The 27,889-nt window shown below is 34.9% G+C and overlaps 2 protein-coding genes across 9 annotated transcripts; one reads left to right on the top strand and one right to left on the bottom strand.

Moving 5' to 3' along the window:
• Positions 1-4,509: 4,509 nt before the first annotated feature.
• On the top strand, positions 4,510-27,431 carry LOC114379717 (choline/ethanolaminephosphotransferase 1-like). Of its 8 annotated transcripts, none has more exons than XR_003659575.1 (22): positions 4,510-4,866; positions 14,021-14,218; positions 15,235-15,244; positions 15,351-15,401; positions 15,699-15,776; positions 16,395-16,470; positions 16,563-16,585; positions 16,668-16,768; positions 18,311-18,405; positions 18,504-18,572; positions 19,634-19,703; positions 22,338-22,401; positions 22,482-22,522; positions 22,633-22,717; positions 23,468-23,530; positions 24,802-24,860; positions 24,952-25,004; positions 25,134-25,206; positions 25,471-25,514; positions 25,682-25,710; positions 27,101-27,188; positions 27,374-27,431. XR_003659575.1 is itself a non-coding variant. In XM_028338405.1 (20 exons), exons 2-19 carry the CDS (start codon positions 14,082-14,084, stop codon positions 25,490-25,492), a joined length of 1,170 nt encoding a protein of 389 aa, XP_028194206.1. In that variant the 5' UTR covers positions 4,510-4,866; positions 14,000-14,081; the 3' UTR covers positions 25,493-25,514; positions 25,682-25,904. The 8 variants fall into 8 exon arrangements, 5 of the variants coding, with proteins under 5 accessions (XP_028194206.1, XP_028194203.1, XP_028194204.1 ...); XR_003659574.1 differs by lacking the exon at positions 27,374-27,431 and adding an exon at positions 27,277-27,362; XR_003659573.1 differs by lacking the exon at positions 27,374-27,431 and having other exon boundaries at positions 27,101-27,362.
• Positions 17,085-17,715, bottom strand: LOC114379655 (mitochondrial import receptor subunit TOM6 homolog). Its single transcript, XM_028338346.1, has 2 exons — positions 17,441-17,715; positions 17,085-17,131 (listed from the first exon to the last, which is right to left on the bottom strand). The coding sequence occupies exons 1-2, from the start codon at positions 17,637-17,639 to the stop codon at positions 17,085-17,087; spliced, it is 246 nt and encodes an 81-aa protein (XP_028194147.1). The 5' UTR covers positions 17,640-17,715.
• Positions 27,432-27,889: the final 458 nt, after the last annotated feature.

Raw genomic sequence — 27,889 nt, forward strand, 5'->3', positions numbered from 1 at the left:
TTTTTTAAATTTAATTTTCATTAGACAAATATTATATCAATGGAAGTGAGTCCATACCTGATCATGAACTTAATTTTAATTCATTAGTAAAAAATAGTTTTTTTTGCAACAGCAAAAAATAGTTTTATAATTCCAGTAAATCATATGTAAAATAATTTTATTTTCAAAATTCATATAATGTAACTTATATTGTTAATTTTTATCATCGGTTGGATACTTTTATATTTTTAGTGTGGCAAATTTTTAAATTGTGTTTATTACTAAGTGTATTTAATAATTTATTAAATTATCCCAAACTAAGTGGGATCATATAAATAAATATAATTATTAAAGTTTAAACAAAACAAAAAAAAACTATTACAAGCCATGTTAACTTAAATACAAAATAATTGGGAAGAGTTCAAAATTAGACGCTAGTATAGTATTTCAAACATTGAATATCCAATGAAAATTATGTGACCTGGCATAATATTCGACATTGATTCTTTTCTAGCATTTCTAACACAAACCTTCTGGTGGAAATCAACAATTTTTGACATTGGATCTTGCAGAGAAACTAGTGTGCAACACTGGGTTTCCAATAAAAAAAATGTTTCCTTCGATAAAGCATGGATCGAACACCATTCCAATACTTTAGACACTACATTCATTAATAAGTATTTTGTTTTATTTTCCTATAAAAATTAAAAGACTTCCTCAGCCACATTAGAAAAAAAAATTATCCGAGGCAGGATGAGGAACTAATTCCACCTATTTCAAAAACTTGAGAACCAAAACCAAGGGAAAAGAAAATTAAGGCCTAAAGCCAATTTTGATCAATTTTCTTACGTCTAAAATCATATTTAACCCTAATGAAAAAAATAGATAATTAGTCTTTGTATAGCATTTCAAGCTTTTATAGAATGTTTCGTTCTAACTAATGAATTAAATTTCTTTGTCCCTTATGATTATTTTTTACTACACGATTCTGTTGTATCACGACTAATAGCAGAATTTGAGATATAAATAAAATCTTAAGCTCTTTTCACATGTTTTTATTTGATTTTCCACATTCATGTTTGTAATTTATAGCTGGTTTGTTGTAGCTTTTACTTCTCATTTGTTATAGTTGGTTTGTAATTTGTAGCTGGTTTCATTTAGTTCTAGCACAAAGAGATACGATAGCAACACATTTTTTCTTATTATTGGGTAAAAATATATGCTCAAATTTGGTCTCACGTGAATTTTATTTGATAAAAAGGAATTAGAAAGATGTATCAAAGTGTGTTGTTAGCATTCCTTGGTGTTCAAAATGAAGGGGCTTCAAAATGAGAATCATGGATCACATTATTGTACCTGACGTTTTGATAAAACAGTTGATGATTGTGTACTGTTTGTTAATGTCACCACCTTCCTTGGTTTCTGAAAGGAAGATTTTCTCTTGGCCTTGAAGGACAATCATGTCTCCATCATATACCTTGTTTGAAGTTCAATGCTCATACCATGTAGGAACGACCTGAGATATATATAGGCCGAGAGTGAGACCCCAAGTTACATGTATGCATTCGTGAAATTGAATGCAGAAAGCATGATTACTCAGTTGAGCTAAATAATGATAAATCTAGTTATATGAGAAAAATGATAATTGACCTGAAGAAATCTGTAGTGTGTAGATGTTACGAGAAGCCAGAATACTGTGTTCAGCAATAGCCATTGCATCAGTTAATAGTTACTAAATACAGTTGATTTTGTAAAAGGAATGACATCAGCTACTATTTTACTACTCAAACTTCCAAAGTCACAATGTTTTTAAAAATCTACAGTCAAGTGTTGTTTAAAAGGATCGGGTATTGCAAAATTTATAATCACTAACAACATTTTGCATGTTCACATAAAAAGTAAAAAAAAAAAATACCCATCCTGTATTACTCACAGTAGAATGAAATTAATTAGCATCCTTACCACAATTTTTTAGCAAGAAAAACTAATTGTCAGTATCTCTTTATAATTTTCTCACATTATGGTGATGAATCTCATTTACCATAATATACATACATTTTATGTCAATTTTAGCACCTAATTATTTTGTAGGTCCTAAGAGGAAAGCTTCAAGGCCACTCTTGAACCTTTTTCAGGACAGGCAGAAACTTTCAATATAGTGTTCTTGATTTAAGTGTAGTTTTAAATTAGAAAAATTACAAATTCTTTCAGCTTTTCAAATTGGTTTGAGACTACAAAATTAGCTAAACCATTATCATCAGGACATTACAAATTACTTGAATAGATAAATCAGTGAAAGACCATAGAAATAAGCAGATTGGTCACCAACTACAGGGAGTTTGGTATCAATCTTAATCCTGCAATAATAATGCCAAGTGCGTTGAGTTCAGTAGCAACAAATGAAAAAGAAAACAACAGTATCCCAGGATTCAGTTAGTCATGTATGCCTCCAAGACATTCACTCTTAAAAAATCAATATACCTACCTAAATTGACATTACCCTTTCCAAGAACCTCACATACTAACTACATGTAAAGGTACAGCTAACTTAGTAACATATGTCCCATCCTAATCAGCAGATGATATGTTAAGGTTAAATCAGAAAGTTAAACATTCTCCATATTACTTTCCCAGTTGTCCTTTAGAGGGTGAAAAAGAGAGAAATTGGTAAAGGGAAAAAAGAAGAAGAAAATATTTGATGTGAACTCTCCAAATTGATTGTCTGATGCTGAATTATCCAAGTATTGAGGAAGCTATTTGATGTTTAAAAGTTAATACTTTAATTACAAAAGTATGCAAGACACCTATGACTGAATGCGTGATACTCAAAAGCTACCTAACATTTTTCCCTTGAAGTTGAGCACAAATCTTTTGGCCATAAACTCATATAGTCCATATGATTTCCTTCGGTGTTAATACTGGCACCAAGACTTGAGAACAACGCAAAAGCCATTGGCTTACTTGTTCACCATATAACATGGTGCAACAAACTTGGCACTGATCTGTGGGTTCCCTTCATTAGCTCCAGAGAATTCCCATGAACCACGAGAATTCATCTTGAATGGCAGAGACTTGGCTCTGTCTCTTCTCCATGAGGATCATATTTATGTTAGTGATTTGGAAAACCCCAGCTCCCTAAATACCAAATAATTTCAATTTTGCAACTGCTAACTAGGTACATATTAATAAGCAATGTCATAAAGAAACATGTTAATTACAGGTGCCATAAATAGTCAAAGCACATCTATGAGCTTAAGAGATGCATAATCAATTAAGCCTACTACACTTGAAATCATCTGGTAAGAGTTTAAGATCCTATACACTAACTTGCATAGTAAGAATAACTTGCTAATTAAATTCAGCTGTACGTTCAAACCAAATTTTGAAAAGTAGATTGAATGTTAGTAAACTAACAATCCGTGACAATGAAGGCTCATGACATTGTGTGTTCAATCGCCCATGAAGAAGGTTTCTCAAAGTTTTTAAAATATATGCTAATCGTCTGGCGGTTTCAGTGGGTGAAGATGTATAACAATGCATGGAAGTGTTGCTGCATTAAATACTTAAAAGAAAACATTGTCACTTATTGTCCTCGATAAAACTTTTTGGACTGCATCAGCATCAATTAATATTAATATATTTAACAAAATTCACTTACATCAGGGTCAAATAAATAAAATATAATCTAGAAGCCCACCAAATAAAAATAAAATAAGTTGCCAGTGTTTGATTGGAGAGAAGTTTTTGGTTTGTCAGACATTATAGATGATGAAACTTAGTTTCCTATATTTGTTATGCATTTTAAAAAAATAACATTCATGATTTTCCCGAATTTTTTAAATCAAATTTTCAAGAAATTTTTCTCATAATAAAATATGTGAATCTTATTTTTTTGAGTTTTCTTTTACTATAATAATAAAAATATCATATCATTCATTATTAAATTATATTATGTAATATATAATTAAAATAATCAATAAAAATATACATAATTCTTTAATTAATAGAAAACTTATCTAAAATTTTGAATGACTAAACAATTTTTTTTTTTTATTAATTCCCATGAAACGTGACAATTCCTAAATTGAAAAAACTCCGAAGGAAAGAAAATGAGAGAGAAAAGAAAATTTTAAAATTTAAATGGGATGAAAAGTGAAAGAAAAGAAAATTTTATATTTTAAAGTCAATTTTTGTGAGATTTTTTTTTTTCATTTTCTCTTCAACTAAACAAAGGAAAACAAATATTATTATGCTTGTTTTCTTACTTTTCACTTTTACTTCTTCAGAACGGCTGACGTTAAAAGTTAAGTTGAAAGGTGTTGTTATTTGTACTTTGTGATGAGCAAACTCAAGATATTCTCCATGAGAGTATCGTAAGTACCATACAACAGTTCACGCTTGAGTTTTGACCGTGGCAAACTCCGGTTTGTAAAAGTCACAGGCAACCTAAACAAAACAACACTCCATAACCAAAATAAAATAAAGTAATAACAATAATAATAATATACACAGAGCAACATTCACTGTAAGGGGCACAAATACATTACAATTAATTTAACAGACCGAATTAAGCTAAATTAAATTGGAGGCCTTTGCTTTCTCCCAACCATTTTCATCATCAGGCCATACAAAGAGCAAGCCCTGAGACACCATTGCAGAGAGAGAGAGAGAGTTGAGACTCGAGCCCAAACCTAGCCCATCCTCAACTGGCCCATACTATGCTCCAATCTCACTGAAGCCCTAATCCCTTTCCGTTCACTTCATTCCTCTCTGAAACCCTAAGAACACAGAAGCCACGCTGTTCTTTCAAATCGTAACCGAAGAATGAAGATGGTGCGCTGCTGTCGGTGCTTCGCCTGAGTCTCATTCCGTTTGCGCCCACTATCAGTACGCCTCTATTCTCCTTTTTTTGTTCGTTTTCTGTTTTTCGTTCTTGGGCTTTTCTTTCTGGGTTCCGTTCTTAGTGTTTCTTTCGTTTCTGACTCGGGGGAAGAGACCCCTCGATTTAAAGTTGCTGCTGCTGCTGGACATCCCCAATCTCTGTTTTTTTTTTAATCTAAGGTTTTCTTTCTATTTCTTTATTTGTATTAGAACTTTATTCTGTGTTTTAATTTCTCTGCGTTCTTAGTGTCTCTGCGCTCTTAATAAGCAATAGGCCAAATAGAAATTTATTCAATGATTAATTTCTTGAACAATATTTTTAAAGGGTGCAATACATTTATTATCTTGTTACTGTATCTGTAGCTACCTTGCTTAATAGTTTTATTAGAACAAAAGCTTATTTCAGATAATGATATCAGATTGAGATAAAATCGGTGTCATAGTCTATAACTAATGACTGAACACAATATATGTAACAGAAAGCTGAAAGAATACAGTGGCAAGACAAATTAACACAAAATTCATTTCACTGGTAGGAATAAACATAATTGAAATCTTCCACTGATTCCCTCTTTCTTTCAAAAGCACAAACCTATTAGCTTCAAGTAAAAATATCCACCAAAAGGAACACACCCCGCAACACAAAATTTGCATGATCTAAACAAACCATCAAACTTTTTCAAAAACAAACAAACAAAAAGTAGAATGCTCATAGTCATAGCAACTGCTCAACACAAATATATGTCATGAACTACAGGATCCATGCCTAAACCACTAAAAGTAAAAGATGAAACTCATATGAAATGAAAGTCAATCAATACACCTTTCAATGCCAACACCCAAAATCTGAACAGAAGATTTTTCCGTTCTCACAGCAAAACCATCATTTGAAAATGAAAAACAAACACAAACACTTAAAAGGGCAAGATCAAAAAGGAAACTTTAATCAGATCTGACAAAAGTAAAAGTATCCAATGATATCCATTTAAAAAAAAGATATTTTATATTAGGACAAGGCTACGACGGACCAGTCTTGTAAGTGGTTTATGGTGAACAAAGTTTATTCATCATTAGATTCATATGTTCCTCACTATTACCAATATACACCTGCACAGTGGATTTACACCTCCCTAACCTTTTCTCTCTCCGACCTCCCTATTAACACCCTTCACTCTTTCCTTCTCCCTCTTCACCATTCTCATCATCACTGCCATCAACCACCTTGGTTCCATGGCCACCACCGTTGTCTTCTACTGCATCCTTTATGGCAAGTGCATCTTCCACCATCTACTTCCTCACCGGAATCAGAACCCCTGGACTTGGAAGAAGTAGAGTGCACCCTCGCTAGAAGCCATTGGATCTCGTCAGCAACACATGCGTACACAGCAACGACATTGTTGCCTCGCCAAAGTCGGATGATGGAGAAATCACACAAGTTCTTTGTCCTCTGCAGCGGCACATGGATGTGGTACATCAAACTGCCGTTTCTGCACTGTGTCTCTGTTGTGGGATTGGAAATAGTGGTTACAAAGTTAAGATCTATTGAGTATATCTTCCCTAGCTTTTGGGATAACTTAACCGTAACTAAATCCAATGTGCAACAATATGATGAGAGAGAAAATCTAATTTTTGCACACTCACTTTAAAATTCAAATGGAATTAGTAGAAGTACCAAGGTACATGAGTACACATCACCTTCACATTTCAGCAATTTCTCGTCTTTCTATTTGCATCACAATTGCATGCTTGAAGTTTCAACCCTTACTAGCAAGGGGTTTCTGGCTAGAGGAAGAGATGATGATAGTGAAGGGAAAAAAAGTGCCTCTGGCAATGGCAAACAATGTCGGAGGGGTGCTAAGAAATAAATCCAGTGTGACTGGTGTTTTTTTTTTTTTTTTTTTGCTCAGCAAAATTAGGAGATTTATATAAATAAAATAGTACCAGTGGTACTAAGATTTCAAAGGATTAGGAAGGAACCAGCGTATCCAGAAATGGAACGAGCTGGCACAACCTAATAAAATACATAGATCTACCACCATCTATCCCACCTAATTACAGAAAGCATCCCTCAGGCCAGAAGACCATTGGTTAAAATGTAAATTAAAATCCTTCTCCAAAGCTTTGAACCACGACCATAGTAAGAGAAGCGCATCCTCCATCACCTTATTTCCATGGAAGGTTGCATTTTGGAAGACCACCTTGTTTCTATGTTGCCAAATAGTCCATGTTAAGGCAATCCACCAGCTTTTCCACCTTTTAGATTTGAGACCATCAGCTATGTCAGTTCCATATTGTAGGAAGTGTTGTTTAGGGGATTGGGGCATTGCTGTCTTCAAGTTGGCCCAAGACATTGACTCCCACCATAGAGGGAGGGTTTTGGTACAGTTTAAAAACAGATGCGCAGCCCCCTCTTCAACGTCATTGCACAAAGGGCAGGCCATGTCTTGAACCATGACTTGTCTTCTTCTAAGATTAGATTTGGTTGGTAATCTATCCCTGATCAATCTCCACGCGAATACTGCTGCCTTGGATGGAATCTTTAGTTTCCATATTTCCGCAAAATCAGCATCTTGAATTTCCTCTGTCAGCTCCCCCCATAGCACGTGATATCCGCTTTTTGATGAGTAGTATCCTCCTGGTTCAGGCTTCCAAAGCCATTTGTCTTCCCTTTGAGGATGAATCTGCTGCTGAGTTATCTCCCCAAGAAAGCTATCCGCCATTGCTATTTCAGAATCGAAGAGAGGTCTCCTCCAATTCAGCTGCCATTCCCAACCTAAATTTGTGATTGTCCCTAGCTGCTGAATGGTTTGCTGTTGATGGCATGAGATCTGGTATAGCCTAGGAAATTTATCCCTTAATGATAGGTCAGTGTTTGTCCAAAGATCCTCCCAAAACTTGAACCTATCACCCCCTCCCACCTTCCAGATTGTTTCCCTTTTGAGAGGTAAATTTCGCTGCAGTTGCTGTGTTTTGATTAGATCCTTCCACCATGCAGAATCTTTGCTTCCACTACTCCCTTCCTCCAATGCCCTCCACCCTCCGTACTTAGATTGCAGAACTTTAGCCCATGGTTCCTGTTGGCTGTAGAACAGATCCCATCACCATTTGCCTAACAGTGCTGTGTTGAAGGTTCTGAGATCCTTGATACCAAGACCACCCTTTGCTTTCGGCAAGCAAACAGTTTTCCAATTAACCCAAGCAATTTTCCTGCTGTCCGCTTCCCCACCCCACAAAAATCTGCGCTGCAAGCTTTCAAGTTTGGCTATTATTTTTTATGGTACCCTGAAAAAAGAAAAGTAATAGATAGGAAGAGATGATAAAACAACATTAATTAAGGTCACTCTCCCCCCAAAGGATATGTGTCTGTGTTTCCAAGCGGCAAGTTTTCTCTCACATTTACAGATTATGGGATCCCAAAACTCCGCACGTCTTAGGTTAGCCCCAATGGGGATGCCTAGATAAATGAATGGCAAGGACAAGGTCCTACAATTTAGGTAATCAGCTGCTGATTTTGTCCACTGAGCAGATTTACCAATGGCCCCAAAACTACTCTTTGCAAAGTTTATCTTTAATCCGGATACTAATTCAAAACTCCTCAACAGAGACTTGATTGTCTTCACATTCTTCAAGGTGGCATCACCAAGGAAGATGGTGTCATCGGCATACTGGAGGATATTGACCGGTTCGCTGTTTGCTCCCACATGAAATCTGTTGTAGAGATTCTTATGCAATGCTTCTCTCATAAGGCCGGTTAATCCTTCAGCGGCTATGTTGAAGAGTAAAGGCGCTAACGGATCGCCTTGTCTAAGGCCTCTTTGAGGAGTGAACTCACTAGTGGGGCTGCCATTTACTAGAACAGAAACTGTTGCAGATTTGAGGCAATTGTCGATCCAGGAAATCCATTTTTGGCAAAATCCTAATCTGGTCATCATATAGGAAAGGAACTCCCATGAGATGGAGTCGTAAGCTCTTTCGTAATCCACTTTGAACACCAAGCAAGGTTTATGTTTTCTTTTAGCTTCTTCCACCGCCTCATTGGCAATGACTACGCTATGAAGCAATTGTCTTCCACTTATAAAAGCTGATTGACGCACATCAATTATCTCCGGAAGAATCTTCTTTAGCCTATTTGCAAGGAGCTTAGCCACTATCTTATAAATACAACCAATTAGAGAGATTGGCCTGTATTCATTAAGATTTTGAGGGTGTCTCTTCTTTGGGATCAAGGCAATGAAAGATGCGTTGCTGCCCCTCGTGAAAGCCTCGTTTGCATGGAATTCAGCTAGGAATCTGCAGATGTCGGGCTTCAAGGTCCTCCAGAAGTGTTTGATGAATTTGAAATTCAAACCATCCGGGCCTGGGCTTTTTTCGCTACCACACTCCCAAACAGCCACTTGAATTTCATCCTCAAGAAAATTTGCCACCAGCATTTCATTTTGATGCAGACCAATTCCATGAAATCTAGTTCCATTTAAAACTGGTCTGCGCTGTTCAGGTTCAGTGAACCTCTCATTGAAAAATCTGCGGACCTCCTCTTTCACAGTTATTGGGTCTTCTACCCATGTGTCATTAATGAAGACACCTTTAACTTCAGTATTTGAGCGTTTAGAATTCATCAACAAGTGGAAGTAACGAGTGTTGCAATCACCCTCTTTAATCCATTTTTCTCTCGCCTTTTGCCTCATCAAAGATTCATGGCATTGTGCTGCCAGCCAAAGATCCTCCTGTAGTTTTCTGCGATTCAGTAATTCTTGATTAGACAGCTGCCTTGTGGTGCTTGCAATTTCGAGGCTATTCAGATCTGCCTCTAACCTCTGCACCTTCTTAAGGGTGTCACCATAATGCTCCCTATTCCACGCCTTCAGCACCTCCTTTAATTTTTTGATTTTTACTTTGAGCACGTGCCCCCCCCACCCTCTAGGTTGAGTATTTGACCAGCAATCTCTGACAATCCGATCAAAGTTTTTGTCTTTCAACCAGCAGTCAAAAACTTTAAAAGGTTTTGGGCCCCAATCAATGTTCCTAGCTCTCATGAGAATGGGACAGTGGTCCGAGAAATTCCGGTCCAGGATGAATTGGGTGCTGCCTGGCCATTTGAGGAGCCATTCGTGAGAGACAAAAACTCTGTCTAGTTTGCTCCTTGCTGTCCCGTTTGGTTTGAACCATGTAAATCCTCTCCCCACGCTAGGAATTTCTTCTACTTCAAGATCTGCAAGCCACTCATTAAATTCGCTTATATTATTTGCTTCCAGACCCCTGTGAGCCACCCCTTCTCTCTCAAAGTGGTGTCTAATACTGTTGAAATCTCCCATGAGGCACCATAGGCCCTCTGGATCGTGCTGTCTCAGCTGGCTAAGCGCTTCCCATAACTCTCTCTTGTTCAAATTATCACACGGGGAGTATATGTTTACAATTGTTATTTTCTGATTGTCACTGACCCACACTCCTTCCAGAACTATGAATCCCCTGCCGCAAACTCTATGATCAGCTTTGAAGGATTTCTCATTCCACAGACATAACAGACCACCTGCTGTGTTTATGGCTGGTTGGAATTCCCAACCCACTGTCAAGTCTCCCCACAATGCCTGACACAAGGTCTTATCAACCTGCTCCTTCTTAGTTTCCTGGATGCATATCATATCCAGCTGGTATTTTTTTATTAGCCTCCGAATTGCAGCCCATTTAACCCCTCTCCCAAGCCCTCTAACATTATAGGAAATAATGTTCATGATAACAGGTTTTTGTCTCCCAATTCTTGTGCCTGTTGCCTGTCTCTGACCTCCATAGCTGTAAGTTTATTGATAATTGTCGCCTGGTCTGCATCAGTATGAACCCCCATGAGCTTTGCAAGTTCCCATTGGGAGGAGGCCTCCTTGATAAGCTCCTCATTGGGTCTCTCTGCTGTTGGAGATGGTGCTGGAGTATTTCTCATGCTCTGATTTGGTGAGTGAGTGGCCGAGAGTTGACATCTCATATCAGAAGGCGGTGTGCTAGCTCCCGATGTGTGCTGATGGTAGGGAAGGGGATTAGGATCCTCCAGAAGAATGTGTTTTTTAGTTTTTTGGGCTTGCTTCTGTTTGCACCCCTTAGACCTGACGTAGACTTTCCACTCCCTCTCTTTCAGTGTTGTTTGATGTTTTGGGCTTCCAAAAGGGTGTATGGGTATAGGGGGTGCAGTGTGGATAGTTGAGCCCAGTTCAGAATGATGACTCGCCTCAATGGGTTGGGTCACTATAGATATATTAGGTGGTGCTAGCGGAGTGGAGGGGGTTACGGGTTTTATCGGGCTGTACATGGGGGTATGTGGGGGTGTAGTTGTGGTGTGTTTAGAAAGACCCACCTCCTTACTTGGGCCATTTTTGCAAGTGTGATTATGACTAGGCCCAGTCTGGACCGTAACTGCCTCAAAAGGACTGTCGGGGTCAGCAGTCCTATGATCAACGGGACTTTCCTTATATATGCAATCTGTTCCCTCTCTGCTTATTGTCGGCTTTGGTCTGATCCCCTTTCCCTTCCTGGTCGGTGATTCACGCAACCTGTCTCCCTCGCCTTGTTCCACTGGGTCAACCTCGGAGTAGGTGGCAAGGTCCAGAGGGTCTGCTGTCCTTTCTTCTGTCCTCGCGCTGACCTCGCCGCTAGGTAGGTAGCGCCAGCTGGCTTTGGAATTATCCGCTGGATAATCCAAGGGACTTGAGCCATGGTGTACCAGCTTGGACCAATGGTCTGCGATGTGGATATCCCGGTCGCCGTCGAAGCCATGCATGGGGTGTCGGCCGTCGTCGACCGTCTCCACCGCCGCGCTGGATACATCATTATCGGTATCTTGGGACTCGATCTCCTCCGACGAATCTACATAACCGAAACGGCGGTGGACCCGCGTTCCGACATCACTCAGCCCTTCTTCAACAATGAACACCGTGTGCGTCTCCTCTCCGATACGGGCTGCGACTGAGTGGTGTAGAAGTGGTCTTCGCGACGTTCTGATGAGGATACGGGCTCTGTCCATTCTCCTTAGTTCTTCAACATCGTCGTCAACCTCAATGAGGTCTCCAACTGTGGCCACCAGTTTTTGAAAGTTCTCTACGTCCCAGGCCTCGAGAGGGACGCCCCAGCATTGGACCCAAACGAGTCTATTGCATGGCCTCAACTGCGGATTCCATTTTTGGAGCGAGTAGAACGGGGATGTTCCATGTTGACGTTCGTCGGATATAATCTTTTCAGCTTCGGAATCCAGTAACCCGAGGAGGAGGACCATGTCGTCGCCGATGTATTTCGGCACGACGTTAACTCCTAACTCCCAGGGTATTTCTTCTTCAACTCTCTCGAACACCCCCAAGTTTTTCAACCGGCCTACCCATGTGTCCATATACTTCCTCCTTCTCTGCTCTGTGACGTCAAGTTGAATATGCGGGTGGGGTGCAGTCGTTCTGTGGTGAGGAGGTTGGAAGGTCCTACTCAGGCTTGCGTCTGTGCTGCGTGTGGACACCACCTTGGCGTATGTCATGGAAGTGTTCTGATGACCCATATCGGTGTGATGCCCTTCAGGCTTGGTGTCGTGTCTGTTAACGTGCTCCTGTAGTTTCTTCTTACCCCTTCCATACTTTGGGACATTGACATACAGCTTGAGTCCCCCAAGTATGATGTTGTCAAGCTTCCTTTCTAGCTCTCTTTCGTTAGAGACTCCGAAGTACCTTACGAAGCCATATCTTCTTCCACCTTTATTCCTATGGTTGGGGATGAAGACTTCTCTTACGTCTCCCCATCTCTTGAACTGAGTCCAGAGATCCTTCTCCGTTATGTGATCAGGGAACCTAGTGAAGTAAAACGTGGTGATAGATGCCTTATCTCTCCAGTTTGCAGGCTGATACCTTTGGGTTTGTCCTTGCCAATTGGTGACGTGCTGAGTTTCGGGAACCTCTCTCGATCTCTCACCCTCCCTCTGTTTGCCTCTACGTCTCCTCACGATGGTCCACTCTCCCTCCCTCTCGGTCTCTCTCACTCTGCTTACCTCTCTCTCACTCATCCTCTCTCTCAGTGTGACTGGTGTATATTGTAATTGTGAGGAACTAATGAATCTAATGGTGAATAAAATTTGTTCACCATGAACCACTTAGAAGACTGGTCCACCATAGTTTTGGCCTTTATATAAAATTAAAAAAATTGAATCACAATAACAAATCATGTGTTACAACATAATATCATAGGAGAAGCTTCGAATTTGATAGGACAATGTGGAATAAAGAAAAGGGAAATGAAAGGGTGAACTGACCTCAGAAAGAGAGGGGGGGGGGGGGGGGGAGAAGTGATAGGGGAAAAACTTCTAAATTTTTTACCATGATTCCATTGCAGGAGAAGTTTTTCCCTTGTCAGTTACCCCTCTCTTTTTTCCTCAGGTCTGTTTCCTTTTCAACCACCTTCCCCCTTTCATTTCCCTTTTCTTCATTCCACAGTCTCCTATCAAATTCGAAGCTTCCCCAATGCTAATATGGTTCAAAGAAGAAAATAACATCTTATCTGTAATCAGCTTGTTTCATTATATAGGTAATTGAGTATTCTTTGTGTACTTAATTTTTTTAATTTCTAATGTGAATTATCTTTGAACATTATTTAAATAGTCTAAGGTGAGACAGTAAGACATGTCAAAATATGCATTCTGCACCAAAGTAAGGGCTAGAAAATATTAATTAACAGTATAATATTTAACCATTTTTGTGTTCATTTTCAAAATAAATTGACTAATGAAGCATTACCTTCATGGTAAAAACTATTACAAAGTTCACTTACATTAACTATTAGCTGGTTACTGCTAAGAGTCCTAAAGGCATGCCTGAGGCACTAGCCTGAATAAAAAATTGTTTACTAACATGATTAAAATATGGCTGCTGAGTATGGCTTAGTTTTTCCCTTTTATTTGGCTTCTTTCATGGGATCTTATTTGTTTGTTTGATATGTTTGTTTTCCCCATTTTCATATTATTTAAGTGTAAAATACATTAATAATTCTGGCCTTTTCTTGTCAGTTTGCATTATGTATATATCCTTTCAAATTTGTTAAAGTTGATTTTGTGATCTTCAAATTCAATCTGCTTTGTCAGTTTTCAACTGGTCATCTTGCAAATTCCTATATTTATTTGGTCTAGTTGTTCTTTTTCAAAATTCAGCAGGTTGTGCTGAGGCTTAACTGGTTCTTGAAGCATATTTCAGAGTTTTATCAGAGAACAAATGGGTTATATTGGGACTCACGGTGTTGCAGCTCTGCACAGATATAAATATAGTGGAGTAGATCATTCCTATGTGGCCAAATATGTACTACAACCCTTTTGGAGTCGCTTTGTTAATTTTTTCCCCCTATGGATGCCGTGAGTACTTTTATCATTTGAAAGAAACTAAGTACTTTTTCTTTGACTTAATTATTTTATAATGTAGAAACATCTCTTCACTTCAAGCATGATAAATCATATTATGAACTTCATTTGGGCAGATTGAGTGTTATTATTCTAGCCATGGAACTTTGTTTTTATAGATATTATATAATAATATTGTTTTTGTTATAGTTACTGTAACTTGATAATATCATTATCAGTTTGAATGAATACACACAAAGTTGACCCTAGCCTTATGATATCTTCATAATCTTTAGATTTTGGTTGATATATGAACAGATGTTTTATTTGCTTTTCTTGTATTCACTTATTGTCTTAAAATTGCTTATACAACCGCCATTATAAGTTAGAGTATTCCCTATAGGAAATTTCCAAAATGATATTGTTTGCATAGATGTGTTTTCATTGGCCTTGGAATTGAAATTATCCAGTCACTTATAGTTGTTATCGTCAGACGCTAAGGTTGTTGTGCATGTGAATGGTTCACCTCCTGATTGAAATATTTGTTTGACATTTCTGGCTATAACCACGTACACACTTATTCATAAGACAATACTACCTCTGTCCCTATATATAAGACCCTTTTAACTTTATTGTTTGTCCCCTTTTATAAGTCCCTCTTCTAAAAGTCTAATGCATTAATTATTTTTATCCTATAATACTGTTAATTAATTACAGTATTCTCTCTCCAAACATTTGTTACACTTTGGTGAGAAGCAATTAACTAGAGAGAAATAAAGGGTAATTTTGGAAGAACAATATAAATAATAGACAAATTTAATGTGATTAATTAAATTAATCACTTTTCTTAAAGGGTGTGAGTTAGTTGAAAGGGTCTTATATATAGGGATTGAGGTAGTACTATCATTTACTCTTTGGCACAAAAATGGTTTATTTTTTTTGCAACTTTAGTTTTTGAGTTCTGAATACACTAACTTGTACCTTTTTCTTTTATTTATCCTGATCTCTTGGCATTCTTCGAATCTTTGCAGTCCAAACATGGTACACCTTTGCCTCCTTTCTTCTTGCAGCATCATCTGTAATTGTTACTGTTATTATCATAAACTACAACATTGACACTGATGAATAATAAATTTCTTGATTGCAGATAACTCTTATGGGATTTATGTTCTTACTACTGTCTGCATTGCTTGGTTATGTAAGTGGAACCTGAGGCCATTAGATTTCCTACTTGCTAAAATTGTAACAGTTGTAGCTTTCCAATGCTTCACTTTCTTTTTAATTTTGTCAAATGATAGAATGAAATTTGCAATTATAACAACCTGTATATGAAGCTTTTTTAAGATTGTTGGTTAATTTCACACTTTATGGATAATTTCTTTTCTTTAACTGTTCTTTACGTGGTTAGGGTAGGGAATTTGGACATAATGAATGGCTGTTTTGAAACAGTGAATTCCTGGATACATTATTATACTTGAATTTATTTATTTTTCAGATATACTCCCCACAATTGGACACAGCTCCTCCAAGATGGGTTCATTTTGCTCATGGACTACTTCTGTTTTTATACCAGGTATGAATACTTGTAGTGCAGTGCTTTCTAACTTTTTCTGTCCATTTGACCTTAGAATCAATCTTTATGTTTGGTAGTCCTGTTTTGCTGCCTTAATGGCAACCATTGTTGATAAATTTTACTTATGTAATCAGTTGCCTTGAATCTTGATATCATTTCAAGCACACATAATGATTGCTATCTACGAGAATCTTGAATCTTGATTGTAATGAATGTAGTGTTGTTTCACAATGAATCTTAATGATTTAAATTATGGAATTTTTTAGATGCATATACCTAGTGCTCTATTGGTTGAAGCCTTTTTTATTTATGATTGTGAAATTCTTGAAATTCTTGAACCTTAAGTTTGAAATGTCTTTACGTTGTACCTTCTGTTTCTTATTGCAAAGGAGTTTCCCGACATAAAGAATCAATATTTGAACCATTTTATCTTTTCCACATTGTCATTGTGATTATTTATATCTACTATGTTTAGTTGTTCCATGTGCAGTTTATGCCTGGCAACTAAGCAATACTCATGGTTTATCCATGGAAGACTTTTACTACATGATGCCTTAGTTTCCATTCTTTGCTATAAATGATTCATTTATTGTTTTCTTGTGTGTGTGTCTACTCTAGACATTTGATGCTGTTGATGGGAAGCAAGCTAGACGAACAAATTCCTCAAGCCCATTGGGGGAGCTCTTTGATCATGGTGATTTTCCTGCATTGTTTTTTTCATTCTATTGTTTTTCATTATGCATACCTGTTTGTTATTAATGAAGATGTTTTCAACTGTATTTGCAGGGTGTGATGCACTTGCTTGCACAGTATGTCTCTTGTTGCTTTGGCTATTATTTTTAAATCATTGAAAGAGAATAGAGACAGTCATCTATGATAACTTCTTTTCAGTTTGAAGCATTGGCTTTTGGGAGCACAGCCATGTGTGGAAGAACTACTTTCTGGTGGTGGTTAATATCTGCAATTACATTTTATGGTGCAACCTGGGAGCAGTAAGTTATCATGTTCATTTAATATAAGCTTAATCGCAAATTTAGTCCCCCTATTTATCTCAGCTCACGAATTTGGTTACCTTGTAATTTAATTCACCAATTGAGTCCCTCATTTATTTGCAATCCCGTTATTTTAGTCCTCAATCCCGAAATTAGACGTTGACTGTTAATTGCTTACGTTGATCGTCACGTGTCGCGCTTTTATTGGACCTCAAAACCTTCTCCCTATCATCACCCCTAAACCTTCTTCCGTAAAAGCAAATAGCTTTTATCTACGGATGGCAATGATGATGCATTATGATGTAAATTCCTGGGTTTAAATCATCTCAGCTATGCAATGTCTATCACGGTTTGCAACAATTGCTAGAAACAGCACAATGTTCAGGATGCAAATACCACAATGTTGTCATTTGTTCTTTTCATTATTTATTATCCAATTTACTGCAGCTAAGGTCGTAAATTCCTGGGTTTAGCATGGCATATATTACTCTCCTGTCTGTACAATTTTCACTTCTTAAATGTTTTTTTTATGGGAGGATTTTTTTTACCAAATCAAGGGAAAAAGAAATAGATTTTAAGGAAGTAAATATTCCCCCATTAACATTTTAATTTTACTCTGTTAAAGATATTTCCATAACTTTTCACTACAAAATAAGACAATTGAGAATAAACGAGGAAGGTACCTCTGCCGAGGAAGAGTGAGAAGGTAAAGCTCAAGCTTAAGTTCCTCTTTCTCGGTGCTGAGAAAGTGAAGAACGTAAGGGGTGACCTGAATAACAACAACCCATGCCTGGAACATGACCACATGAGATTTCAGCTGCTTCAGTGCTGCAGCTTTGTCTGGCTTGCGCATGAACATTCCTGGAAACATGATGATGCCTTCTTCTCTGATCTGATTTCGCTTAAACCCTAACTCTCAATCTTCACTCTTCTCTTCAATTTAGGGTGATGACAGGGAAAAGGTTTTGAGGTCCAATAAAAGCATCACACGTGGCGGTCAACGTAAGTAATTAACAGTCAACGACCAATTTCGGGGTTGGAGACTAAAATAACAGGATTGCAAAAAAATGGGGGACTCAATTGGTGAATTAAATTACAAGAGAACCAAATTCGTAAGCTGAGATAAATAGGGGGATAAATTTGCAATTAAGCCTTTAATATATGATAGATATGTTATATTATATTGTTTCCTTGAACTGTTTTTGAGTTTTTATTAGAAAGTCACAAAGTATTGTACACTGCAGTTTGTGAAAAATAAAATTTGTTTTGGCTACCCCTTATGTCTAATAATGGATGGTTTAAACTGAATTGGAATACTTGGTAATAATTAATTTTGCAATGACTTTGGAAAATGATTTATGTTATTGTCCTGTTTGTATTTTTGTTTTTTTATTGAAATATCTCTTATTTTTAAGCTGGCATCTTGCCTTTTTTAAAATTATACTTTTGGCATGATTGTATATTTTAATACTACATATTTCACATATACTGTTAGACAGACTAGGAATATTGATTTTCTTTTCAATGTTGTTTTGGATGCAGTTATTTCACCAATACACTTATACTGCCTGTTATAAATGGGCCTACAGAGGGTCTTATGATAATATACATCTGTCACTTTTTCACTGCTATCGTGGGTATGGACTTTCTATGTATTTATACACAGACAGCTACTAAGTTTGCTTAGAATCCAATGTATATTGTTGTTATTGTTATTATTATTATTATAATACAGGTGCTGAGTGGTGGGTTCAGCAATTTGGAAAGTCTTTGCCATTCTTAAATTGGCTTCCTTATCTTGGGGGTAAGATGTCTTCGTTATCTAGTATTCTTTCTGTTTTGGACCAAAAGGTTTATATGTCAATATTGCTATTTGTGGTAATTATCTTACCTGTTCCAAGTTTCTGTTGTAACACCTCTTAAGATGTATTTTTAGTATTTCCTTTGCTGAAGGCTTTTCATGCATTTGGAGACATATCCTATTTTCATGAAAAAAAAATATTAAATTTACAGCAACATATCCTATTTTCAATCTAACTCTTGATTCTGCATGTTCACTGGATACCCAATGGCAAGATGCCCTTGTCAGTTCAGATGCTTGTTTGTTATATGAGCTAGGGATTTTGGTAAATAGGCATAAGGAACATAGTTTTTCCTATGAGTGGATAAATCATTTGTATGGCCTAACTAGACACTTTAAATTTGCCTGACTATTAAACTATACAGCCAACATAAAACTTGTCAATATACCAACATGGATCTAGTTTTATTGTCATAAGAGGGTACGTCCTTGCTATATAGAATATGTTCTTCAATGTCTGGAATGGCAATTTTTTCCTCTCAGGTTCTTTGCGATGTACTACAGTATAGTTTTGATTATCAGTTGTTATGCTTTTACTACTATTTTTAAAAAAATTCTTCCTTGTTTTCACTTTGTTTTCTACTTTAAGGGATTTGAAGAAAAAAATGGTGAAAACAGCAAATTCTTGTTTCTCCATATCCTTTACAAACTCTTAGAAACAAGAAACAAATTGAAAATAAAGTGGACACTGGACAATGGACTTTATAATTAATAGTAAAAACATATAAGTTAAAATGATATCAAAAAGCTAGCCAATCACAATCTCATATATATATATATATATATATATATATATATATATATATATATATATATATATTTAAGGTTGTCTACTCTAATAACATAAACAAGCAGGGTGGGTTCCATTTGCTTGTCCAGTATGATCTTAGCTAAATATATCCTTTGGGTGTAGTATAGCTCATCCTAATAAAAATTATTGGTTCATATATAGTTAATGTTTTGATAAATCACTATTTGACTTTATTGTTCTTTCTGAATTTCAGGAATCCCGACATTCAAAGCTATATTGTGTTTAATGATAGCTTTTGGTGTTACACCAACAGTCACATGCAAGTATGTATAGCTAAAATATTGGTGTTGAATCTTCTTTAGCCTGTGCAATACCCCACTAACCCTGACATAAAATCTGTTCCTTTTTTTCTTGCTGATATCTCGTTTTCTTTTAGGTAGAACTATACCATTTGGTTGTTATTTTGTTCCTAGTTTTACTCAGCACTGACGGACTGAAACTGAGATCCAAGTAGTTGGAATATAGCAAATAACTAATGTCTTTATTGTATCTTAGAATATTGTATAGTTTCTTTGGTGATCATGTGGAGTGGTTTCCTGATTTCATTATTTTTCTTGGTTTGTTTCTTTGTTTGATTTGATTATGATTTGAAGTCTAGTGCTACTACTATAAATAGGGATTAGTGCTTTATATTTTGTATCACATTGAAATACATCATACTGATTTAGGGAGAAGGGATGGGGGGGAGGTCGTGGGTACGAATCCCCCGCTAACCAAAACTAACAAAATTTAACAACTAGCATTTGCTGATAATAAAAAAAACATCATATTGATTTGAAGTCCTGTAAATTTAAGTCTCTATTCACCCTTCTTTTTTTTGCTTGCCTAAATCCTGTGATTTCAACATGGTATTAGAGTGGTATCATCTTCTTTGACCTGTCCCGTTACTTTTCTTTCCACTGTCAAGATACCTAATGTTGTAAACTCTTTTGTTAGGTGACCCTGCCACCCTGTTAGATGTGAGAAATTCTGGTCACCAAAACCTTAGTTGGCACATGTAAACACTTCTGGCAAAGTTTCTGGTTACTGTCACCACTGATTGACTTGTGCTGTTCTCTACCCAGTTTTGTCCTTATCTTACCCAAACACACTCTATGTTATAATGTACCTTTGCTCGAAGGGATTCAGGTATATTATGGTGCAGTTTTTGGCCTTTATTCCTTGAACCTCAGCTTCTTGTAATCCTACAGTTGGCTCAAGGCTAAAATGCCTGTGTTTCACCCTCGTCCTGACATTTATACTTAAACAGTGTCATCTCTTCCAGCAAACAACTATTCCAGTAGTTCATTGATGATCATACCATTGGTCACCAGTACTATTCTTCCGCTGACTTTTTTCTCATCAGTGATTCATACACTGATAAATTGGCTGTGATTCATATAAGCCAGCCTCCTTTTTTGTATCAACTGATGATCATTTCTCCAATATCAATGATGAGACATCCTTTTTGATGAATTCTCCATGGTTATGGTGCATATCGACTTAGTTTTTTGAAGTTGTAGTTTGTCTTATTCGTTTATGAATTCATCTCCACTGAGCTACAAAGTTGGGATTGATTTAAATAAATTTTTCATTTTCTTATTATTTCTGATCCAGTTCTATCAGTCTTTTACATATTTCTGCTGTTTGAAGCTTTCAAATATGGATTGGAAAAGTTTGGGCTAGAGCTATGCCTGTTTGCTTGCCAAGAAATTTCTCATGTTGATGATCATTGCTGCTGTATTGCCAAGTTATATTTTTTGTAACGTTCATCTTTCTGATGTCTCCTGCATCCCTGAAGTATCAGTTTTAGTCATGTTTTATAGAGCCTACTATCTGTGAACGCTTTTAAGAACTAAGAACTCATTTGTAACAAAAGTTTTGTTAGCTTTATTTTTAGGGTTAAATTTTGGAAAATATTTCTTAATAGATCAATCTTTATTGTATTTTTAGACTATTTTAGATGAATTCTTAGGGGTGGTTTTTGGATTTCATTATATTTCCTAGTTTGTTTCCTTTTTTAATTAGGTTTAATTACTCTTCATGTCCCTGAACTTTACCAAATTTTAAATTTGGTCCTTGATTTTTTTTATTTGGGTCCCTGAACTTGTATTTATTTTTTAATTAGGTCACTGAACTTGTATTTGTTTTTAATTAGGTCCTTGCATTAGGGACCTAGTTAAAAAAAAGGAAAAAAAGAAGTTCAGGACCTAATTAAAAATTATTAAATCATTCTGAGACCTACTGCTTACTTAACCCCTATCTAAAGAGGTTGAGAGAATTTGATAGAGAAGAAGAGATTGAGATTGAATAAGAGATATATTATTCCAACCCAACTAATGACTGATTACAGATTTGATATATAGCAGTTACAGTTGCGTAACTGCTAACTAACTAGAGTTAGTGACAGTTTTCACACAGCTGTCCTAACTAACTACTAGTAAAACTGACAACAATAAACCAACTACTGATTACAGTAGTTAGACTAAGAACTAACAGCTAGGAAGTAAAAAACTACTTTGAGTAATGTATACTCCTTATACTATCATCTCAAGACAAGTATAGGATTATGGCATACTTTATTCTTGTTGTTATGTTCATATTACCCCATATTAATTTATTATGCTATTATTTGGAGTCTCAATTCATTTTCTCCTTCCTTACCCTAAACCCTATCATCTCAAGACAAGTATAGGATTGACATACTTTATTCTTGTTGTTATGTTCATTTGGTGGTATTTTAGAGTATGTAGAATTCTATTCCTTAAATTATCCAGAATCTGATAATAGTTAGCATAAATATCTCTGCATATGATATAAACCAAGATTTTACAACATTTTACAGAATGATCCTTGTGTTTCTGTAGGCTGTTGTCCTTGATTTATTTGATGGTCAATATTGTTTTTTTGTTTCACAGTGTTAGTAATGTTTACAAGGTTGTGAAGGGAAAGAATGGAAGCATGCCACTTGCATTGGCAATGGTAATACTTTTTTCCCATTGGATATTCTTTCTCTAAAATCTGATTGCTTTGTTAATGTTTTTTTTTTCTTTTTTGAGCAGCTTTACCCATTTGTTGTACTTGTGGGAGGAGTGCTTGTGTGGTATAACTCAACTCAAGATGCACCAATTTTGTACCCAGTTTTTTGAAAGACATGCACATTTTTCTATTATTCTTTTGTTCATATAAGCAGTTGGGCGATTTTTGGTACAGGGATTATTTGTCACCATCAGACATCATGGGGAAATATCCACATTTAGTTGTTATAGGAACAGGACTTACTTTCGGATATCTTGTGGTAAGATAGTTGTATTTTAAATTTGAAAACTTGTTGGCTTCTTTTTTATTTTCTAATTAATAATGACAAGCTGCCTTTTTTTATGCCATGTTTTCTTTGGTGCTCATTTTAGCTGGTTACCACTGGTGTAATTATTATTGGCTGATGGCTCTTTGTAGGATGAACCAATTTGCATAGGACTAGATAGCTGTCAAAATATAATGTTAATTGATTTGGTTTTGGGGCGTATTAAATATTTATCTGATCTACTAGGAACCTAGTTTAATTTTAGTGTTACAATATTTTTTTTAATACCAGAAAGCTTTCAACAATTTTTATTTTAATTAGAAGAAAACATAACATTTGAAAAAAAATAGACTTTTGAAATTTGAATTATTCATTGTTCAATAACAAACAAAATGAAATAAATAACCAACAGAACCATCATAGTATTTTTAAATATATTCAAATTCACATATAAAAAAGAAAATTGGTTATTGTAAGTTTATTATTTAAGGATCTGGATCCAAAAGACCTAGTAGATTTTTTACTTTTTTTCTTTGATGGAAGAAAAAAAGATTCATAAACACAAAAGTTCAAAGAAAATACTCTATCCATAGAGGAAAGAAATTAATTGCCTATGTGGAAAAGCTGCATGCATCAATATGCAAAAAATGCTTGTACGGTTATTGAATCTTATATTGCCTCTTGCTTCCTTTTGCATATATCTCCATATATTATGATTTCTTATGTGGGAAGCTTAATTTGCAGGGGAGGATGATTTTGGCACACTTATGTGATGAACCTAAGGGTCTGAAAACTGGGATGTGCATGGTATAAGCTGTGTTACTTGAATTTTACATTCTGAATTACTTTTTTGAGATGCTTGATTTGGTTGTTGTCCCTCATTATAAAACCGATGAAAACACAATGATGACACGGGCCAAAAGTTCTCTACACTCAGTGAACTTCACTTTCATTTATGTTTACTGTAGCTTTCAAATATCACAAATATTAGGAGTCTCAAGCCCTTAAAATTCTTGATGTACTTTATGCTGAGAAGAGCATTATTATGCAAATAATGTCTAGATTCAGTGATTAGGAAACTGTATCATTGCATGATTTACATTAACCATGCATATGCAGCTTCCTTTATGGAAGCAAAACACCGCATCTGCATCTCTGTCCACTCTATTTCAGCATCTGATATCCTTTTTTCGTTGTTTCTAACTTTTAAGGAAAACCTTAGTATTTCAATCTTGACTTGAAAACTAGGTTTGGAATACATTAACATGGAGGTTTTATTGGGGACAAATTATGTATATTTTCAGTGAGGTGTTTGTATTTTTGAAAAAAAAAAATATGTAATATGCATGATCGCTAAGGATGGATGTTTTATATTTTTTGTTTTTTCTTTAAATATACCTCTTCAATGCCATTTTTTTTCTTTAATAATAACCTATATATGTTTATAATGTTGAAATGAGCAGGGTATGTTGATGAACATCTTGCATGGCTCCAAAACTTTTTTCTAATATTTGGAATGATATTTCCTTGTATGAGTAATTTTAGTTTCCTGAACATCAAATAATGATTCATAACAATGCCCCCTTATTCAATAAAAATCTTTATTTTTTTCATGTTTTGAATTTTGAACCCCGTCTTCAGTCTTTGATCTATTAGCATAATCAATTCAGCTGAAGCTCAGTGTCTGTAACTTAGGCTTTTTGAAAACCCAATATTTTACTGAAAACTGAAAAACTTCAACATGAAACTCGGTGATGTTTCTTTGATGCCTTTAAGGATAAAAATCCTTTCAAACATTACAAAACTAATTCATACATTTTTCATAGTAAAATCTCTACAGTGAATTTTCATTGCTTAAATTTTTAGATTATCTAGCACATATTTAGTAGTACATCAATATCAACATTATTATCATTGTTTAGTGATTCATATTAACATTTGAGTTAATGTCTATCATTGATGGAATGACAAAGAACATGTTAGAAAACACTTTGATTATCTATCTGGTTTCATTTGAGTGATTGATTGCTATTATTTTTGCTACACGATAACTGATATAAGCATAATTTATTTTACAGTCCCTCATGTTTCTCCCATTGGCCATTGCCAATGTACTTGCATCCAGGCTAAATGATGGGTATGTATGATTTTTCATTCTGAATTCCATTGATGTGCTTTTCATGTTCGTCTGTCTGTTCTCATAAAAGTCCGTTTATATTTTTTGGCAGGGTTCCTTTAGTAGATGAGAGACTAGTTCTTCTTGGTTACTGTGCATTTTCAGGTACAACTACCTTTTTTTTTCCTTGTAAAGCAAAATATTCTTAAAGAAGAGCAAGAAACAAGTGTATTAAAATACTTAGTACTATGACTCTATTTCTTTTACTTAACAATTTTGTTTCTATGAACACAGTGACACTATACTTGCATTTTGCCACATCAGTCATTCATGAAATTACCAATGCCCTGGGAATATATTGTTTCAGGTAAATTTCCAAGCCTTATATTGTAAAATTTGGCATTTATTACTCCATTTAATGCACTTCCTGTTTATGAAATCTAGGTTTAAATATATTTAGTCTTTGTAATTTACCATTTCCTGTTTATGAAATCTAATTTATTTTGTTAGTTCATGTAGAAAATTGGTTTTGTATGCTATTACGTCAATACCTGCTTTTATTAGTACACCAATCTTTGCTAAGAACAATGGCCTTTTGATACTAAATGTCTTGCCTTTTGTTCAATTGTAGGATAACTAGGAAGGAAGCTTGAATCCACCCAAGATTTCCTTTAGGTATGCCCTTACTAATAACTTGTTTTTTTCGTACGTGTTCTTATTTCCTAAATTTTCAATTTCAATTTATAGCATTTTTGTTGGAACAATTTCAATTTTTAAATTAACATTTTTGTTAGAACATATCCGTGTCTTGCTAAGTGTCATTATTTTTATTGTCATTTCAGCTTGCAAGTCGAGCAAAATATTGGCAAGGGTCAGTACTAATTTTGCTTTATTTGACTAACATGGATCTTGTAATTATATATTGATTCTTTATCCTTTTTTTTTAAGTTCTTGTTAAGTTTTATATGTGACCAGGTCTGTTGAAATTTACATCGTTGATTATGATCACAATATAAGTCATACAACGTTTTATCTTTTAATCCTAATCATCACAGTAAACTCGCAGATTATTTGTTCATTTTACTCACGATAATAGATCTGCTAATGCACTCCCTGTTAGTATCGTTACTTAAAATAGACCATAACATTAAAAAAAACAATTATATTATTGTTAATTATTAATTTGTAAAGGAATCCATCACTAAAAATGAGTAAAAAGTCCGTGTATGTACAGATAGTATAAAAGGATTTTATACTATATATTATCTAAGAGTCCCCTTATATTTCAACATCTCTAAATATCAACTATCCCATCAACACTCTTAAATATTACAAAATTTATATATATTATATTTGTTAATTTTTAAAATAGGTGTTTTTTTTTATAAAAGATGTAGAATTTGTTATGTTTACAGAATTGATGCTACTTGTTCTTTATATAACAAAAGGATAGTTTTTTTTCTAATTATAAGAAATATTCATTTTTAAATATATTATTGCTACATTTTTTATAATCTCACTTTACTGAGAAGTCTATTAATAACACTAGTTGACTTATTAAACATTTAAACCACATTCATTGCGGAAAAAAAATTATTTCTTAAATTATCAAGTAGTGTTATTAAATATAATTACTATTAAAATCAATAAAATCATTTAATTTTAAGGATAATTTTAAAATAAAATTTAAATTATCACATTATCAATTAGAATAAACTAATCTAGCAATATTTATTGGTCTTTGTAAATTGATTATTTTTTTTTATATAAGATCAAAGTTAGTATACATAATATTACCCAAAAAATACATTGAGGTACATAAGGCATTGAATTTTGTCTTTTCTAATATAATTTTTTTTAGTAATTATGTTCTTGATGTGTTGTATATCTAACAGTTTTGTTCACTATTAATCTTTGTCAAAAATTTGTCTTAGTCCTTGTTTTAAGTTTTGTCTTTGGTCCCCTCATGCCACGTGGCTGTTATTAGCCACATTAGCAAAAAAAATTAACAGTTAGGTTGAGGGACTAATTCCACTTATTTCAAAAACTTGATAACCAAAACCAATGGAAGAGAAAATTAAGGACAAAAGCCAATTTTGATCAATTTTCTGAAAAACATATCTAACCTTAATGAGAAAAGAATGATAATTTGTCTTTGTTTCGCATTTCAAGCTTTTCCAGAATGTTTCGTTCTGACTAATTAAATTTCTTTGTCCCTTGTGATTCTGTTTTTTACTACATGATTCTATTTTTTCAATTAGACATATGGTGGCCTTCTAGAATTTTTGTGGTAGAAAGTGCAGAAGATTCTGTCACCATGTTGTATGACGACTAATAGCAGAATTTGAGGTATAAATAAAAGCTCCTAAGTTCTTCTGACATGTTTTTATTTGATTTTCAACATTCATGTCTGTAATTTGTAGCTGGTTTGTTGCAGCTTTTACTTCTCATTTGTTATAGTTGGTTTGTCAATATCTTGTAAAAAAAGAATCACAATCAATTGGTATGAAATTTTGTTGCTTATTTGTTTTTAGGAGTGGGTGTATGGACTCAGATTCACGGAACATAACATGACTCTTCTTTTAAAATTTATATAGTTATATTGAGTTTTTAAGTCTAATATGTTAAGTTCACAGACTTAACAGTCTTTATTCGTGGACTCACAAATTATTTATTTAATTCGTCTAAGTTCAATGTGTAAGTATTATTAATTTATTATGTTAAGTTTTCTATCTTTAATTTAGGTTGTTATTGTTAATTTGTTATATTTAAAATGGTATATTTTTGTGCGATAAATTTTAGCTTAAAAAATGAAATCAATTTTTTCTTCTAATTTTATACATTTTTCTCTTTTAAAAAAATTATAAAAATATTTTTTCAAATTACTATTTGGGCCCATGAACTGGTCCATTTATCTACAAATTTTTGCGGACTAAATACGGAACTTGAAAAAAAAAATTATTTTGCATATCAAACTTATCCTTCGTGAGCCTAGCTGCTCCATGTAGCCTAACTGCTCCATGTAGCCACCCCTCTCTTGTAATACTTTG

This window comes from Glycine soja, chromosome 12, assembly GCF_004193775.1.
Source record: "Glycine soja cultivar W05 chromosome 12, ASM419377v2, whole genome shotgun sequence".
Classification (NCBI taxonomy): Eukaryota; Viridiplantae; Streptophyta; class Magnoliopsida; order Fabales; family Fabaceae; genus Glycine; species Glycine soja.

What these genes read in the sequence shown, in the direction of transcription:
- LOC114379717 (XM_028338405.1), top strand. Translation starts at nt 14,082, where the DNA reads ATGGGTTATATTGGGACTCACGGTGTTGCAGCTCTGCACAGATATAAA. An exon ending in TATGGTGCAACCTGGGAGCA is followed by an intron (nt 16,769 to 18,310) that starts GTAAGTTATCAT and finishes TTTTGGATGCAG; the next exon opens with TTATTTCACCAATACACTTA. An exon ending in TGCCACTTGCATTGGCAATG is followed by an intron (nt 22,402 to 22,481) that starts GTAATACTTTTT and finishes TTTTTTGAGCAG; the next exon opens with CTTTACCCATTTGTTGTACT.
- LOC114379655 (XM_028338346.1), bottom strand. Translation starts at nt 17,639, where the DNA reads ATGTTTCCAGGAATGTTCATGCGCAAGCCAGACAAAGCTGCAGCACTG. An exon ending in TCGGCAGAGGTACCTTCCTC is followed by an intron (nt 17,132 to 17,440) that starts GTTTATTCTCAA and finishes TGCTGTTTCTAG; the next exon opens with CAATTGTTGCAAACCGTGAT.